This window comes from Myxine glutinosa, chromosome 1 (assembly GCF_964187855.1).
Source record: "Myxine glutinosa chromosome 1, kmMyxGlut1.1, whole genome shotgun sequence".
Lineage (NCBI taxonomy): Eukaryota > Metazoa > Chordata > Myxini > Myxiniformes > Myxinidae > Myxine > Myxine glutinosa.
Genome location: NC_136261.1, coordinates 369623365 through 369642827, shown reverse-complemented (window position 1 = coordinate 369642827; position 19463 = coordinate 369623365). Strand labels below are relative to the sequence as shown.

The following is a 19463-nucleotide window of genomic DNA, read 5'->3' as shown; positions in this document are numbered from 1 at the left end:
ATAACGAGCAAAGCCAAATGGCATTACTTACATTCCACCTTTCAGAAGCGTAATTATCGGCTGTAAAACTCACCCGATATGTGGGATAAATATGTGAGGGACATACATACACACACACACACACACACATACGGAGAGACAAACGCTGTAAACACAGGAACCAAACATCACCGCCAAAAAAATAGTTTGTTTAATCACGAATTTGCCAGGTCTAAAAGCCTCTTTGCGAGTTTGAAGAAGAGGAAGAAGCGCTAATGTTGGGATTATTCACACAGCAGTTTAAACGGAAACATTTCTTATTCTACAACAGTAGAAACCCTTTAGAACAGGGGGTTCTTAACCTGTGGTCCATGGACCCCTTTGGGGTCCGTGGATGGGCTTCAGGGGGTCCGTGAACCAGGCGCAAAAAAATTATTTAAAATGTATTTTCGCTAGTTTTTTATAAAAAGTTATATTTTTTGTCCATGTGCAGGATGTTGTGTACTTATTCTTGCTTACATCGGCATGCACTGGCATCAAAGACTCTGCCAACAATCCTGAAAGAAGTCTTGTCGACTGCCGTGAAAGTCGTAAACTTCATCAGAGCCAGGGCTCCGAACCATCGCGTTTTCAAGGGGTTTTGTCACGAAATGGGAGCAGAATACGAAGTTCTTCTCGACCACACAGAAGTTCGCTGGCTTTCCAGAGGACAAATCCTGAAGCGCTTGATGGAACTTAGGGCAGAAGTTTCACTTTTTTGAGAGAAAAGGAAAGTCCACTATCGGAAAAGTTTCACAGGGAGGAGTTAATTCACGGCTTGGCTTATTTGGCGGATGTTTTTGGCCATATGAATGTGGTAAGTCTTTCGATTCAAGGCCCTGCAGTCACCATTATGGATGCTGCTGAAAACCTTCAAGCTCTTCTGGCCAAGCTGCCACCGTGGAAGAGGAGATTGGAGGCAGACAACGATGCAAACTTTCCAATGCTGGAGGAAGTGCTTCTGCAGGATGAAGTCGAGAGAGACAAAGCCCTGACTATTTCTCTGCAGGCAGAAATGTGCAGACACCTGGAAACTCTGCAGAACTCTTTCGAAGGTTACTTCTGCTCAGATGACCTTAAAGTTGAAATGTGGATTCGTAATCCTTTCCTTGCTGATATAAACTGTATTAATGATGCAGACCTTGCCAAAGATGACCTCATTGACCTGAGGACAAAGGAAATGTTACGACATGAGTTCAAGTCGAAGAGTCTTGGAGAATTTTGGTGTTCCTTGACACAAGCCGACCCTCGTCTGGCAAAGCGATCTCTGGGAGCTCCGATTCAGTTTGCAACCACATCTCTTTGCGAATCAGGATTTTCAGCACTTGTTACCATCAAAACGAAAAGTAGAAATCGATTGGATGTCAAACATGACATGCGTGTTGCCTTGTCAAAGACCACTCCCCAATTTCATCTTCTTATTGAAGCCGAACAACAACAGCCTTCTCACTGAAATGTACTTTTCAGAAGAATTAAAGTTAATTTTTTGTTTAATTTGCACAATTTGGATATATTGCATTTTATTCTGGGAATGGTCATTGATTTTTGCATAAAAAAGTGAGATATATTCTTGTAAAGATTGTTTTTTTATTCTGATTATGACGGGATGTGAAGGAAAGAATTTTCCGATGCAATACAATTTATTCAATGTATGCAAAATTTTGTGTTTATGTGCATTTTTCTGGGGAGAGGCTTTCGCAGATTCTCAAAAAGGGGTCCATGACTCAAAAAGGTAAAGAACCCCCGCTTTAGAAGGACACAGAACGAGCATACAAAATTATATATACAGCAGTGATATTTTGCAAAAGCAACAAGAAAGAGCAATCAGAGATTGCAAACACTCACCAGGATGTTTTCAGTGGTTTCTAAGGCTTTTGTGTAAAATCAAATATGGCGGCCGAACGTGACCGATGACGTCATTCTTTTTTCTCCACCAATTTATTCCTAGATTATGCTCAATAAATTTCATCTTGATCGGATGAAGTTTTGTTCATGTCGAATTATGACGTCATAATGGAGGCACCTATGACATCATCATTAACATAATTTACTCCACATGGAGAGTTCTTTACAATGAGCCATGTCTCAATTTTTTCTATTCAGCACTGTCGGAGATAGAGGTTCATAGATTCTCGGTTTTTCCAAGATGGCGGCCAAACCACGTGACCTTTGACGTCATAATTATCATTAAAAATTATACAGGTGGAGTTGCAGATGTTGAAAATTTCCTGTCAATCGGACCAACCTTTGCAGAAAAAAAATATTTATTCTGTGCAGACAAACAAAGTCAAAGAGACAGACAAGCAAAAACGGACTCAAATGCAACACACTCTCCTCAGGTGAGGGTTAAAAAAAAAAAAAAAAAAAAAAAAGGATCCCACAATCAACAACAAAGAACCACAGCCACGATCATCGAGTGTTATAAAAGATCCTTATTACCTCCGCCACCAAAGCTGGATGGGGGTTATGTTTTCAACCCTGTCTGTTTGTGAACAAAATATCTCAAAACGTTGTGGACGGATTCGGACGAAATTTGGCAGAGAGGTTGTGTATGCGACAAGGAAGAATCTATTCAATTTTGGTGAAGATCCGGATCCAGCTAGTAGAGTTTTTAAAGTGATTCTTCACCATTGAGTGATGTGGCCAACCAGGCGGAGGAATGCTCTCCACCGAGTGCCGTTCTAATTTTCACGTGTTTTACTTCATGTGTTTCACGTGTTTGTTTGTTTCAGACTGAATGAAAAACGTACAGGTAGAGCATACAGATTGTGATACATGACAGGTTCAACGATATGCCCGGCGTCACGCCGTAATGACATGACATAATCCCTGTCAGGTAACCAGATCCTCAGCTCTGATTGGTGTACATTTGAGGGGACATACATACATACATACATACATACATACATTTGGACAGACAAACACCGTTCTAGACGGCTTTGCCCGATGGGCTACGCTGTAAAAATAAAGTAGAAATGGAAACACTCCCGGCTGCAATGCTGCTCAGTTCCACCAAACCACGGGGTTTCAACATTTCACAAGTCCAGATTTGTATTAACGAGAGAATATTTGATATATACCTAATTATTGAATCAAAAAGTATGGGTCTAAAATATGAATGCAAGTTGAAAGAAAACATGAAAACATCTTCCTGAGAACAAACAGTAAGGATTGAAAGTCTCATAAACATCTCGATGTAATTGTTTCTGCGATCACCTGGAATGTTATTTTCTTTTATTCCCATCCATCTCGATTCTCTTCTTATTGTTTTGTCCAATTTTAATTTGTTATAATGCAAAAAAAAAAAAAAAAAAAAATCCAACAAACTTCAATCTTGTTTCACAATTAATGTAAATATACGAAAAAGATTATAGTCTCTTAAAATGCAGATTGTAATGTTTTTCCATGTTTTATTTTCATTTTATTATAATGATAGCCAATAATTGATGTCCCTTACCTGTGCATCCCGAACCTCGTGATGCACCTGCCGAATCTGGGACCCAACTTGCTTTATCGACTCAACGAGAGGAGGATACTTTGCAGCCAAAATTCCCTGCATGGATTAAAGAAACTTCAGTTAACAATAAAAAAAACAAAATTTATATGGAAATTAAATATTTTACAATCATTTTAAATATCGACTTGAAATACATTTGTGAGAAATATCACAATGATTGTAGATTACGAGTTGAACATGGAAAAATGTCCTTTATTTAAATGACGCCGATGCGGGATGAAAACAGAAAAGAGGAACATGAACTCGAATGTGGATTCTGGAATCATTTCCTGGCGAGAATAAAAAAGAACCACTTTCAGAGGCCATTTCCCCCCGCAGGGAGAGGTTTGGCCTTTTTGGGGGAACCGTGGTCCCCTTTTTGAAACAATGTTTTATGGCCAGATGCCCTTCCTGCTGCCAACCCTGTTAGTCACCATTTGCGACACACAGGGAATTACCAGTGAACTGGTACTCAAAATTGCCGACCTTGGAAGGATGAGCAGGTTGAGTCAACCCTCTTGGCGTTAATTCAATGATCGACCGGGATTCGAAACGAGGATCCTCGGATCCCAAGCCGGCACCCTAACCGCTAAGCCAACCCAATGCTGGCGAGACTGTGCTGAATTAATAACTGCGAGACATTAGCACGACAAGACACTTTTGTTGATCTGTGAAGGAAGCACATCATGTGGTTAAGATAATTTGGGTTAAAATATTGATTTGTGAATATGATTGGATAAATATGGAAATAAGCTAAACCCCACACTCTTGTATCCATAAACTACAATCCACCATTATAAACGAGAAAGATGTTACACACGAGGAGTGTATTCCGACATACAGGCCGGGCGTTACCTCAATGTGTCTGCCTTACATAGACGTTAAAACTGGGTGTCCTCTCTGGTCTTATTAGTTGGTGGATGTTAAAGTTCCAACACTGTCCTTTGTAAAGCATCGGCGAGTTATCACTGGTAACGTAATCAAATTCCGAATTCTTTCCTGGACTGCAGGTAGCAAGTGGTCTGCTCTTCTTTGAGAGTCCTCAACACCAGGTGACATTGCTGGCTATGTGCGACAATGGTTGCAGTCTCGGCCGGTTATTTCAAATGATTATTGTCAACTGTCTTTTTAAAATAAGGAGGGTAACCAATTCGTTCATATATCTATCTATTTTCTATATTTATAAAGTTTTTGTTTGTTTGTTTGTTTGTTTGCGCAAGCTAATCTCCTGAACGGTGAAAGATAGGAGGGGTGTTTTAGGCTAGGTGGCGAGACCGGTCGAGGCCGCATCGGCCGGGCTGGGCCCATTTCGCAATTAAAAGCTGAGCTGAATTATACAGTCACGTGAAAAAGTAAGGACACCCCATGTAAAGTTTTGACTTTTTCAACATATTTCAACACACAGCTATTTGATCTTCATTTCAACAATATAGATAAAGGTGATATAATATAACAAATATCATGAAACATTTACATTTTGTAGTCCATTGTATAATTTAAATAAACATAAATGCAAATTTCACATGTGGAAAAAGTAAGTACAATTAAAAGCCGAGCTGAATGATAGTAGTCAATCTTCTACGGCCGCAAGTAAAAGCTGAATTATAGTAGTCAATCTTCTACGGCCACAAGTAAAAGCTGAATTATAGGAGAAAATTCATTCAAAAAGAACCTGGGCAACGCCGGGTGCATTCGGCTAGTTTCATTATAAAGCCAAAACCAATTCCTGAGCAAATTACACAGAAATGAGAAAAAAATTTTTGAACTGATTCAGATACCTTGAATTCAGCAAGAGCCACCTCCACAGGTACAACTTCATGGTCCTGATGTTCACCTTTACACAACAGAGACACCAAGCTCTCATCGTCCTTGCAGTAGAAGTGGATTGAGTTCCCATGCTCGGTACATCCGGGATCTTCCACTTTCATTTCCGGCTCCACAAGGTTGTGCCCTTTGTGTTTAGGGGGCTTCACGTGTCTCTCACAGCACACGGTCTCATATGGTACACACCGCATGGCTGCCTCTTCATTACACTCCTCACAGTGACTCTCACGGCCTCCCACATTCACCCTCCTGTTCACTGTGACATCACCTTCACCATCCTTTCCCTCAGCCTGACCCCCAACACTTTGACGACCTTCACCTTCTCTCAGCTTCATCTGTTCTACCAACCTTGCAAGGATCACATTCTTATGGAGTTTTGTATTTTGAGGAAAAACCTCACGACAATTTGGACAAAGACAGGCAGTGGATTCTTCTCTGCTTTCCCAATAATTCTCGAGACAGGAAGAACAAAATGAGTGTCCGCAAGGCAGTGCAACTGGCTCTTCAAACAGTTGCAAACAGATGGCACATGTGAGCTCATTGGAGCTATCTTCGAAATAAGAATAAGACGCCATTTCCCCAGGAAGAGAGAGATGGAACCTGCTGGTCAGATAGTGGTTACAAAAGAGACAGCATTAGCAAATCTTAAACAATACTCAGTTGTCAACTTAGAAAACAAGACACACCCCAACCAATCCACATGAAAAACAATCACCCTGGTGATGTTCCTTCCCTCCCCACCCGCTAGCATCACCTCCTCCTCCTCCTCTCCCCACTCCTCCAGCCAATGAACATAAGTTGATAATCTCTAAGAGATGGAATTATTGTAAAAAAAAAGAGAAAAAAAAGAAGACTTTTGGCCATCGTAAGCGGCCAACATGGCGGCTCCTCACTCACAACAGGCACGCCATCGTTCGGTGGCAAAGCCCATGGCAGTGAGGAGCCTTCGGCTGTCAGTTCCTCTTTTTGTAGAGAAAGTCAAGGATCATGTAAAAGGTACAACACAGAATGGATCAGGATGGAACAGAACATAAAGGATCTAAATATCGAGGGCAGAGAAGATTATCGTTGCTCATGTGGGACGATCTGAGATGGTGGTGAACAACTATGTTGAAAACCTGAATGGGAGAATGAGATTTAAGATTTTGGATTTTGTGAGTTTCACCAGAAGGAGGTCGATGATGGAAGCTGATCGGTCTGGAGTTAAGGTGTTTCAGATTTTGCACCTTTTTATGTAATGTGGTGATGCTGGCTGATTTCCAAGCAGATGGAAGATGACCTAGACTCCTAGAGCAAATGAAAGGGTGAAAGGGGCAGAAAAGGAAAGTGCAAGACCAGAAAAGTCATTTTTTGCACAGAGCTCCAGAATGTCATGTGGATACCCAAAGTACAAAGTCCCACGAGTCCCACCTTGTGGCATTTTCAAAATTCAAGATGTCCACCGGTTGGACGGAAAATGCATAAATTGCGATAACTTCAGCCTAGAACCTCATAAAAGTATACTTTTTATGTCTAAATATATTTTTTAGCATCCTAGGATTTCAATAGAATATCTTTCAGTGACCTCAGATAATGATATGCAGAGATAATCCAAGATGGCCGACAAAATGGCCACCGCCGTAATGCAAAAAACATTAAAATCACGATAATTTTGTTCTTTTACCACATAGAGGTGTACTTTTTGTCTGTTTCAGCATACTGGAATTGCAATCAAATATTTCTGAATGACCATTCACAATGAAGTGTAAATAACATCCAAAATGGCGGCCAAGATGGCTGCCTATTATACTATAAAACATTGCAATTATCATTATTCTGCTTATATACCTCATGAAGTAATACCTAGCTTTTTCTGTCAATATATCTGTTATGTCACCCAAGTATTTCAAATGAATGTCCTTGTATGACCCTTGACATTGATGAGTAAATATAATCCAAGATGGCTACTATTATTATTATGAGAGCCATAGCCTATGTGAATGTGTATTCTGCTATTTTTAATGCTTGCCGTTTTCTCTTCTACAGACTTTCGGCGTACCGGCCAAGAGTAAGTGATGGCTGAGCTGTGTGGCATTCCCACGTGTGGTGAGCCGATTACATCTGATCGTGCTTTAGTTCATGAAAAAGGACTTGATGGTCTCATCCGAGCCAGTATTGAGAGGGACGATGGTTTCCAACCTGTATTTGAAGGCAAGAAGTGCACTCTCCGTTCTCATATGGAGAACATGACTCCCTAGTCAACATAGCAAGTGGGGTGGTTGCCGGCAAAAATGTAAATGCAGATCAAGCGGTCACGGTTGGCACCAAGGCAGCTTCGGCGATGACGGGCAAAATGTATGCCGACATGAAGTTAAAACGAAACGATCGAGTGACTAGTATCAGTCTATTATCAGGTGACAGTAGTATCAGGTGATACTAGTATCAGGTGACAGAAACAAGATCACTGTTCGCGGCGTTGAGGTGGAGGTGAATAGCACATTACTATTCCTAAGGGTCACATGCGTGTGATCAAGGAGAGTGCTGAAATGGAGGGATATCTCCATTCATGAATTTGCCAAACGACCACCCTCCTTGTTCGATAAAGGGCTTATGAGAAAGAATGTGAAGAGTGGCCTGGCAAGTATCCTGAAGTCTAAAGTGAGTGTCCACCTCAGCCTTCCTGATGGAGCACGCTTCATCCTCGATGGGGGTCACCTCCTTCAAAGCTTGCCCTGGTCTGAGAATGCCACATATGATCAGGTCTGTGACCACTACGTTTTGTACGTACTTGAACATTATGGGATGCAGACCACAATCGTGTTTGATGGGTATGGCAGTGACTCATCGACAAAAGTAGCAGAACAGCAGCGACGAGCACAACAGAACACATCAGCTGATATTCTGTTTGAGCTGGAAATGAAAACCACCACAAGAAAAAAAGCATTTTTGGGTAATGGCAAGAACAAGGATCGACTGATTAAAAAGATGATGGAAAAATTTGCAGCCAAAGGTGTGAATGTCAAGCAGAGCACTGCAGATTGCCTGATTGTATCAACGGCCATGGACACTGCCAAAGCAGATATAGCACCGGTTGTTGTTGTGGGGACCGATACCGATTTGCTTGTGATGCTGGTAGCACAAGCTACCACAGACATGGACCTCCATATGCTCTTTGGATGGAACCCATTGCAAGTGTACTCGATAGGGACAATTCAAGCAGCCTTCCAGAACATCAAGCAACACCTGATGTTTGTGCATTCAATAACAGGATGTGATACCGTCTCTGCCCTCTACAATCAAGGGAAGAAGAAGGCTCTTGCAGTGTTGGATAATGGTGACAACTGGGATTGCCTGAGTGTTTTCTCTCGATCTAAAAGCACTCAACAAGAAATAGCGAGAGTGGGAAAGCTGTTTCTGCTGAAGCTGTATGGAGCAGCTCGATCGAAGTCACTGGACAAACACCGATATCTCATGTACTTCCGATCAATCCATAGAACATCTTTGACATCATCTGGTTTCAAGCTGGAATCACTCCCACCTACTTCGGCAGCTACCAAATTCCACAGCTACAGAGCATACCATGCTGTTCAGCAGTGGCAGGGGAATGAACTGCTGCCAACTGAGTGGGGGTGGCAGTGCAGAGAGGGACTACTTGTTCCAATCGAGACCGATAGGCCTGTCGCCCCTGAGAAAGTGCTGAAAATGATATCTTGTGGATGCAAGGCGGGGTGTGGAAAACGATGCACTTGCTACAAGTCTGGTCTGGAGTGTACCCTCTTGTGTACTGTTTGTAATGGCCATAATTGCAAAAACTCTCGGGACATTGATTTAGTGGGTGATAACAGTGTTGAAGTCAGGAATAAGAAAAGTGACATTCAGTTAACACGGTACTGTCCAAAACACTAGAATCAGGTTTGGATGACTGGGATCAAAGAGTTGGTCTGCTTTTGTGTCGTATTGTAATTAAATGTCAAATCCCCATGTGTTGTTTACCTCTTGCAGGCCTTGTGGTCACAATGTGAAACATTTTGCATGAAATAAAATAATAGCAAATTAAACTTATCACGATTTTGATGTTTTTTTGCATTACAGCAGCGGCAATTTTGTCAGCCATCTTGGATTATATCTACATATCATTATCTGAGGTCACTGAATATATATTCTATTAAAATCCTAGTGTGCTAAAACATATATTTAGCCACGAAAAGTACACTTTTATGAGGTTCTCGGCAGAAGTTATCCATATTTATGTATTTTCCATCCAACCGGCGGCCATCTTGAATTTTGAAAATGCCACAAGGTGGGACTCGTGGGACTTTATATTGTGGGCATCCACATGGTATTCTGAAGCTCTGTGCAAAAAATCAGCTTTCTACCAATTTCATCTAGGTCCTAACCTAATGCTGCTGGGCTAATAAGCAATCACAGAATTGAGGCATTCGGCCTTCTCATGAGTGGAGTCGGCCATGGTGCCATTTCAAGAGAGGGAAGTGAGGAATCGGGAACATAATCTTGAGACAGACTTAATGAGGTGCGACCAGGTTTGAGAGGAGGGAGATAAGTTTGAAAGTTCATTCTTGTGGTTGGACAGATGTTTTTTGTCTCTCCTGAGAGTGGACACACACACATGTTGTGGGCTTTGTGGAATGATCTGAGATTGCCTTCAGTTGGGTTTGCTTTCCAGCAAGAGAAGGGAAGCTGTTTCAGAGCAACTGCCTCGCCGTGTCCCATGGGCGGCTATTATAGGCCAACTGAAGACGAGATGGGATGGATCTGTGCATAAGATAGAGTAGCTTCCTCTGGAAGATTTCCCAGGCTGATTTGATACCGGGGGCAGGAAAAATAGGAGACCAATCCTGGAATGATTCTGTGCTTTCTATTATTCTGTGATTCTGTGATTGCATGCAATCTACCCTCATAACTACCAAGTGTAATTTCAAACAAACCATTCATTAATGTGATGGTAGAGAACGGACATGATGGGATAAATGTTCTCATGTGTCCGAGTTTCTTATTTATCCAAATATTACAAACACAGATGCATCAAATGAAACAAACATCTCTCTTCTTGTTGACAACAAACAGAGCTAATGACATTTTAAACACAAAGAGGAGGGCGAGGCCTTTTCATAGAAGAGGATTACAAGTGTGGCAGGTCTTTTATCACAACGTACACATCAAATATGTATTGGTCCTTCAGAGGGATGAAACTGACCACTTGGACATTGCATTGGTCATCAAGTGTGAGCAACCTTCGTCACCCGAAGCAGTACATGAAATGGTGGTGTACGAGTAGAGGATACAATTCCTTTTTAACATGAAACACATGTTCAGGATTGTCATTCTAAAACACCTGTTGAACCTGAACGGGATCCAGGATGAGTTATTAATCTAAAGCAACCTCAACAATTCCATAGTTATGAATCATTGTTTTAGGATAACAAAATCATTTCAACACAACTTTGGAAAGTGTGTTTGTTTTCGGCCATTATTATGGAATTAGAAATTCTCAAGAACCAAGTTTTGCAGAACTCAGTGTTACACCTTTGTGCTGAGGTAATCCCTGGGGTTCTTCTTCACCGTTAAGATGAGATTCAGTGCAGGTATGGATTTGCGAATCCAGTCCCCTTTGTGGGTCCAATGGACATCATTAAATTCCTGTCCACATGTCGATCTGTTGTCATTATCTCATCTTCTTCCCAAAATCCGTCAAACTTTTCTGTTGAACGACACTCGAGGGTGATAACGGAAGCTGTCATGTGATGATATGTGAGGTCAAGTCTTAGGTCATGTCATGCCTTGCATCTCAAAGCCTGTTATTCCAAATATCCTCTGGTGTTCTGTCAGAGCGGGCTTCTTTCGGATCACCAACCTTGGTCTCCCCAGGTTTGTAAACAAAGATTAAAATGGATATTTCATTTGAGACCAAATTTAACTGCTTTAATTATCGACAGGTCCAGTCCTATTCCTGATCTTCATCAATGATCTATCTGACCCTCGAGATCGAGAAAATCCTCTATATCTATTTGCTGATGATTCCATCTTCTGCCGTGACATCCCTCATCCTTCAGACAGTCAGGCTGCAGCCACTTCCCTCTATTCAGACCTTGACAAAATGACATGCTGGTCAAACACTTGGAATATGTCTTTCAATCTTGATAAATATCATCTGTGTGTCTGTCTGTCTCTGTCTCTGACCCTCTCTCTCTCTCTGAAAGGACAATCTGTCAAACCCTCCGATCTACTTTCTTAACAATCATCTGGAGGAAGTTCAGTTATTCAAAGTCCTGCGTCTCACTATCAGCGATAATCTTTCTTGGACAAATCACATTTCAAAGTCGGCCTCCAAACCAGCTGCCAACTGGACATTCTCTGTCATACAAAGTCCTTCCTTGGCACACCTGAACTCCTATCCACCTTCATCCACAGCTTGATGGAGTATTGCGCTCCCCTCTGGGAGCATGGTCAGATGCAGGGGCTGGGTTCCCTGCATCACACCTTACTCAGCTTGTCGCTATGGAAACCAAGACCTATAAGATTACTGGAATCTCCCACGATGAAGCAGAGTCTCTGGGGGTTATCACTCCGACATGGCAGACAGATCGGGGGTCTCTCTGTCTTCTACCGCCTCCTTGTGGTCTTGCACCTTGTGCTCTATATGTGCTTTTTTCCCACCCCCAACCCCCTTCCCAGGTTTCTGCACGTCTCACATGGTCCACCATCAACCCGCTTCTGGTGAAACAACCGAAATCCAGGATCACTGCTCACCTCCACTAATTTGTTCCTCTTCCCCCCCCCCCCCCTCATCTAAGGAACAAACTTCCACATCTTTTTCAATCTCATTCCTCCATCCAGGTCTTCAAGGCAACCGTTCACCACCACCTCAGATCATCCCCCATTCCAAAACCATTAACTTTTCTACCCTGGTTGACCGACTCTACACCCCAATCCCTCGTCCTTCCAAATTTCCAGTTTTCCCTCCTTTATCCATATTTCCACCCCATGCATCCTCTCCTCTCCCCCATTCCCACCACCCTATTGTTTGTCCAAGTCTCCCTCCATTTTTTCCCTCAACTCAGCTGTTTGTGTTTCCCCCCTTACCTCTCTCTCCTGTTCCTTTTGTCCTGATGCGGCCGGATCCATTCAGAGTACTCGGACTAGCTCTTACACGAGCCTCGACCGTGTATACAAAAATAATAATAAAAACAGTTCATGCAGTTGATAGGAAAAGATGAAAGCAGTCTTTATCTTTCCGTGTAAAACCCTTGGTTAAATCGGTGGATACAAACCGTAAACTGTTCAACCTGGTGGAGGTGTGCGCTCTACCAAGTGTAGTTCCAGCTCTCTTCTGAATCACGACAACAATGGGATTCACAGATTCCAAACAACTTCATCCCATTACAAGAGTTCATGATGCACTGTGTCAGAGACCCTGCACCGAGGATGCTTCCAGTTACAGACACCGTGTCTACATGTTCAAACCTTGTTACCTCCGCCAAAGGTGGATCGTGGTTATGTTTTCACCGCTGTTTGTGTGTGAACAAAATATTTCACAACGTTGTGGACGGATTCGGACGAAACTTGGTGGACAGGTTGGGTGTCTGACAAGGACAAATAGATTCGATTTTGGTGAAGATCTGAATATGGATTCGGATGTGATAATTATTTAATTTATCCAGTGATTCTTCACCATTGCATTGAGTGATATGGCTAACCAGGTGGAGGTATGTGCCCTCCACTGAGTGCCGTTCTAGTCTCGGTCTGCATTCTTTGACTTACCTGGTAACATGATAAAAACAGGTACATTCTGATCAACAGTATCACATTACCTGTACAGTGTACTACAGAAGTGCGTGGTCGGTGTGCGTGTGCATCGGACTCACCGTATCAGGTGTGTACTGAAAGCTGAGGCTTCACCAACAAAGACAAAAGATGTACATAGGAAGAAACAAAACGTTTTCGTCCTTTAAGGAATAAAATGAACAAAATCTATAACCGGATAAACTTCCCTGTGGTCACTGGTCACGGAACCGGTCCAGGAAGTGAACGCCTTAATAGTACGTGACGCAGTGACGTCATTCGGGGACGTGAACACCGTTCCGAGAATCGACGTCATTATCTTCTCGGGGTGGAGACAAATGCAAGGAAGAAGTTCTCCACTAAATTGGGATTAATAACAATGACGTCTCTGCAAAATAATATATATTCAGCTTTAATCACCAAATAAACTTGCTTTAACTCACCAAATAAACTCGATTTAACTCACCAAATAAACTCGATTTAACTCACCAAATAAACTTGATTTAACTCACCAAATAAACTCGATTTAACTCACCAAATAAACTCGATTTAACTCACCAAATAAACTTCATTTAACTCACCAAATAAACTCGATTTAACTCACCAAATAAACTTGATTTAACTCACCAAATAAACTTGAATCCTTGTGATGTTTCTGGTTACACTTGAGCTTGCCGAATCGATGGAAAAGCCAAACACTGTTTTTGTCTTTTTCGGCGAACGTGCACCAACGTGCGACCTCCCACTAATGGGCGGGGCTTCCAAACAACATGAGGGAAGTGGCTTCACGCACCAACGTGCGACCTCCCACTAATGGGCGGGGCTTCCAAACAATATGGAGTTATCCCATCTCAACAAAGCAGAACAAATGGTCATGGAGGGGTGGGGTTGGAGGGGGTTCCTGGCAGTGCATTTTAAATTGCCCCCCTCCCCACCCCCGTTATAAGGTTTTGTATTAATGGTGATTGAATTGGTGAAATTTTAACATCTGACAATGTTTGAACCACACAAACAGTATAAGATCAGCAGCGGTTTGTTCCGTCAACAAGAGGCTTGCTATCGCTTTCTAAGCCAGTCGTTCCGTATCAAGCTTTACAAGCCGCTCGTTAAGCGGAACAAGCGAGGAAGAACCCCGATGATGCTTTAGACCCCAAATACCATGTAGACCCTTAATACCCAAAGACCCCCCAAGACTCTAGGTCCCTTTAAGATCCTTTAGACTCCAAATACCCTTGATACCCGAAATGCACTTCAGACCTTTAGTTTAAAACCCAATTGAGAGCACCAACGACCCATAAGACCCCCAAGACACTTCAGACCTAAAATATCCTTCAAATGCTAAAGATCCCATGAAGACCCCCAATGACCCATAAGACCACAAAGACCCTTTGAGACCACTAAGACTCTTTAAGACCCTTTAGATCCTGAAGACCCCAAAGACCGCAAAGACCCATAAGATCCCTGAGATGCTTTGTAACCCTAAGACCCTATAAGACCCGATAGACTCCATTAGACATTCGGTCTGTGTATTCAGCAATAACACTTGAGGGTCATCAGTCATAATCAAAAGCCCCGCCCCCACTGGTAAACCACATCAGTAAAAGGCAAAGAGGTCACAAAATATAATTAATTACTTTCTTTTCTTGAGGAAGATGAGAGTGATGTGTGATTTGAGTGATTGTGTGCGAGGTGTTCGTGTGGACTGGTCAGCACCCTGACCTTGACTGCGCTTCTCCGCCGAATACGCCAGCAAGGAAGAACGGGGAAGATTTGGCCCCCTGTCTGGTGTTGCAGGCTGAAAATAGAACAGCACTCCGAAGAGAGCATACATACCTCCACCTGGTTGGCCATATCACTCAATGGTAAAGAATCACTCAAAACATTTTACTAGCTGCATCTGGAGCCGGATCTTCACCAAAATCGAAAAGATTATTTATTGTCTCACACACAACCTGTCCAACAAGTTTTGTCCAAATCCATCAATAACTTTTTGAGATATCCTGCTCTGTATCGTTTTTGGCCCGATCTCCCAATGGTGAAGAATCACTTAAAATTCTAATAGCCGGATCCGAATCCAGATCTTCACCAAAATCAAACCATTTTGTCCTTGTCACATACGCTTCCTCTCTGCCAAATTTCGTCCGAATCCGTCCACAACTTTTTGAGATATTTTGTTTACAAACAGACAGATAGGGGTGAAAACATAACCTCCATGCACCTTTGGTAGCGGAGGTAATCACCGCGAAGAAGAATCCCCATTAGTTTCTGTGCGGAGTGTGTCATCAAGGGGTGGTGTATGCTTGATGTTTTTTTTTGTTTGTTTCTTTTTTTTTTGGATACAAGATCGAGGCTCGTGAAAGAGCTAACATTAATCACACAAAAAGTCAAACCGACACATAAAACATATAATAAGGGGAGCAGAAGACAAGATGGGGAGAGAGTGGGAAGGACACTTGGGAAGGACAATGGGAAGAACGGATGCAAGGACAACATTTGAGAGCAGCGCCATCGAGAGATCTGTGGGAGGGAGAGGGCTTGGGGGGAGGTTGGAGAGGTATAAAACACAAGGAAACTGCAAGGACTTCCAGGAAAGAAGTTGGAATTTAAAAAAAAGTGGATCTGGGGTGAATTAGCGGGGGTAGAAAAGATCAAGGTTTTGGATGGGGGAAGATAAGAGATGGTGGTGAACAGCTGTTTTAAAGACCTGGAGGGAGGAGTGGGATTGAAGGGAGTGAGGGAGTTTGTTCCAGAGGCGGGAGAAAAGAGGACTGAAGGAGTGAAGGTGAGCAGAGAGTCTTGATTTTGGCAGTTTAAACAGAAGAGGGTTGCTGGCTGATCTTGTGCGACCTGGAGGAATATTTGGGGGACAGAGCACAGAGAGAGCTGGGGGAACAAGGCCGGAGAGGAGTCGGTAGAAGACAGAAAGACTACCAACCTGCCTGCGGTGAGTGAGTAAAAGGCCCTCGGAGTTAGCATCATCGCGGGAGATTCCAATGATTCTGAAAGCTTTGGTTTGAACAGCGTGAAGCCGAGCTAGGTGTGAAGCAGGAGCACCGGTCCAGAGGGGAGAACAGTATTCCATTGAGCTGTGGATGAAAGCCTTGTATGTGGTGAGGAGCTCAGGTGTGCCAAGAAAGGACTTTGCACGACGGAGGATGCCCAGTCGGCGACTGGCTTTGGAGGCCAGCTTGGAAATGTGGTTTTCCCTGGAAATATCATGGCAGATAGTGAGACCCAAAAGCTTGAGCGACAGAACATCTTGGAGAGGATTGTTGAGAAAGTAGATGGGAGGGTTTGGCCAGTGCTGTCTTTTCGGAGAGACATCATAAGAGTGTTAGATTTGTCAGGATTGAAAGACATGTTCCACTTGTTTGACCAGTCTGTGATTTTGTCTAGGTTTGCAGAGAGCGAGGAGGCTGCAGACTGCCGATCTGAGGGATGAGGAATGGAGCGGCAGAGAGTGGAGTCATCAGTAAAGAGATAGAGAGGATTTTCCAGACAGTCAGAGAGATCATTGATGAAGATCAGAAAAAGCACAGGGCCCAGAACACTACCTTGGGGAACTCCAGCCTGAACAGGAAGGGGAGATGAGAGAAATCCATTCAGGGCCACATGTTGACTACGACCAGAGAAGAAGTCCGCAAGCCATGTGTGGAGATTTCCATGGATATCATAGGAGGAGAGTTTGGTGAGCAGAGCTGGGTGCCAGACCGTATTGAAGGCACGTGATATGTCAAGGGAGACAGCTCTGACTTCCTGTTTGGCATTGAGGACCTCCATCCGTTGTTGAGAAAGCAGAAGCAGCATGTCCAGAGTAGAATGACCTGGTCTGAATCCAAATTGATGATCGGAGATCAAGCCTTTGGAGAAGAGGAAGGATTTGATATCCGAAGCATTGATGGATTCCATGACTTTGCTGATAATTGGGAGCAGGCTGATTTGTCTGTAGTTGCAAGGATCTGATTTTGCACCTTTCTTGTTTAAAGCGGCAATGTTTGCTGATTTCCAAGTTGCTGGCAGATGGCCTTCAGCAAAAGAGAGGGAGAAAAGAACAGAGAGAGGGTGAGATAGAGTGGCAGAGCAGGATTTTAGGACCCGTGGGCTGATGCCGTCTGGTCCAGTTGCAGAATCAGTCGAGGTTTGACAAAACTTCTTCACCTTGTCAGGAGAGAAGGACACAGAGTCCAGGAGCAGTTGGGTTCGACTGGGTAAGGTGGGAACAGAGAGAGATGGGTTTGGGACACAAGATTTTGAGGCTAAAACAGAGTTGAGGCATTCGGCTTTGTCACGTGCGGTGTCAACTGTGTAGTCATTTGAGGTGAGGGAGGGGATGGAGGGGGAACAAACACCAGAAACGGATTTGACCAGACGCCACCAGGATTTGGAGGAAGGTGACAGGTTTGAGAGTTCATTCTTGAGTGTGGAGAGATAGTGCTTCCTGGCACTCCTGAGCATAGACACACACTTGTTCTGAGCTTCGTGGAAGGAACTGAGATTGTCGTCAGTTGGATTAGCCTTCCAAGAGGCAAAGGCAAGTTGTTTCAGGGCAACTGCCTCACCACAACATTCAGTGTACCATGGACGGGAGGAAGGGTAAGACAACTGAAGACGAGATGGGATAAATCTGTGCATGAGAGAGAGCAGTTTGCTTTGGAAGAATTCACAGGAAGAATTGATGTCAGGGGCAGTGGAGATGGGAGACCAGTCCAGATGATTGATGGCTGCTTGAAGACCGTGCCAGTCGGCCTGAGTTCAATGCCAGACTCATCGATGCTGAGGAGGCTCTCTGAGAATGGCCAGAGATGTCCACTTTAACAAGCAGATGATCAGAAGAACTGATTGGAGCAGAGGAAGAGCAGGAGACATTTGCAGGGAAGTTCGTCATAACCAAGTCGAGAAGAGAAGATGCTCCGTTGACTGAGATCCGGGTCGGGAAATTGACAGATTGTGTCAGTCCCAATGAGTCACAGAAGTCCTTTGCTGAGGTGCCATGACTGGTGAGAGAGGAACCTACACCCAGCCAGCTGGCATGATGACAGTTGAAGTCGCAGTCACATATGAGGAAGAGAGAGTTGGGATGAGTGGATAGAAGTTGGTCCATGTTGTCAGACAGCGAAATGTAAATGGAGTCATCACTGTTTGGAGGACGGTACAGAACACATATGAACAAAAGGTGGGAGCGGAGAGGAAGTCGTAGCCAGAGGTACTCCTGGGGGTGAGGTGGAGAGGGCAGTGCAAGGAGAGTGAGGAAGAGAGTTTTTGATAAAGATAGCAACCCCACCACTAGGACGAGGCTCAGGTCTATCATACCGGAGGAGGGAGTAGCCAGGAAGAGATATTAAGGAATCAGAGACATCTTGAAGGAGGAAAGTTTCTGTTAAGCAGATCAAGTCTGGATTGTCAGAAGCAATCTGTATGGAGAGATCAGTCAGGTTTGAGCGAAGGCCCTGGTTGTTTGAGGTCCATACCATTAATAAAGAGAGAGGGGAAGCATCGGGTGCAGGACAGGGGAGGGTAGGGGTAGGGTCAGATGAAGGATGAGAGGGGGAGGTAGGGAGAGCTGTTGATAGTGTGTCAGAAATTACAGAAGAGTTACAATAAAGGGAAGGATGAGGAGGACCAAAGGTTTGATGGTGATGGGATGAGGCACAGTGAGGGGTTGTTTGAGGGGGGGGGGGGGCAGAGGAAAGTAGAAGGTTGGGAGAGGTGAAGGTATGAGATAGAAGGGAGACGAAGTGGGGAGGAGGGGGCAGGGGGGAGAATTGGAGATGGATGGCAGGGGGGGGGGAGATTTGAAGGGGAGGGGTTGGGGGGAGTTTTAAAGGGGAGGGGTGATGGTGGAGTTTCGGAGGGGAGGGGAAAGGGGGGAGATTTGGATGGGAGGGGAGAGGGGGTAGTTTATAAAGTGGAAGATTAATGAAAGATGAACATTTATAACAAATTGGGTTTATTGTGATTTTCAAGTTAGAGATCCGTTTAAGAACGATAGTGGAGGGGTGGAATGAAGGTGAGTTTTGAACATGTCGTGAGGAAGAATTGTAAGAGATTGATTTTTTTTTTGGAAGTGGAATGAGTTGAAGAGGAAATTGAAAAAAGCCTTTTAAATAGGAAGAAAAACAGCGTGTTGTAATATACCACTGACTAAAACACTGCAGGGGGAAAAAAACCACCTTTAGAGGCCATTTTTCCCCGCAAGCGGGGGTTGGCCTTTTTCGGGGACCATGGTTGTTGTTGTTTTTTGGTCCCCTTTTTGAAGCAATGTTTTACGGCCGGATGCCCTTCCTGCCGCCAACCCTTTTTGTCGCCTTTTTACGACAAACAGGGCATTACCAGTGAACTGGTACTC

General features: G+C 43.7%; 1 protein-coding gene across 1 annotated transcript in view; it reads right to left on the bottom strand.

Moving 5' to 3' along the window:
* The window catches only part of LOC137413423 (putative E3 ubiquitin-protein ligase MID2), a 93178-nt gene extending 79818 nt beyond the window's left edge, over positions 1-13360 (bottom strand). Inside the window, exons 1-3 of the mRNA XM_078770123.1 lie at positions 13201-13360; positions 5293-5938; positions 3476-3571 (exon numbers count right to left, since the gene is read on the bottom strand). Coding sequence (XP_078626249.1) covers positions 3476-3571; positions 5293-5913 — 717 coding nt within the window. The 5' untranslated portion in view covers positions 5914-5938; positions 13201-13360. The remainder of the gene's footprint in view (positions 1-3475; positions 3572-5292; positions 5939-13200) is intronic.
* Between the last annotated feature and the right edge of the window lie 6103 nt (positions 13361-19463).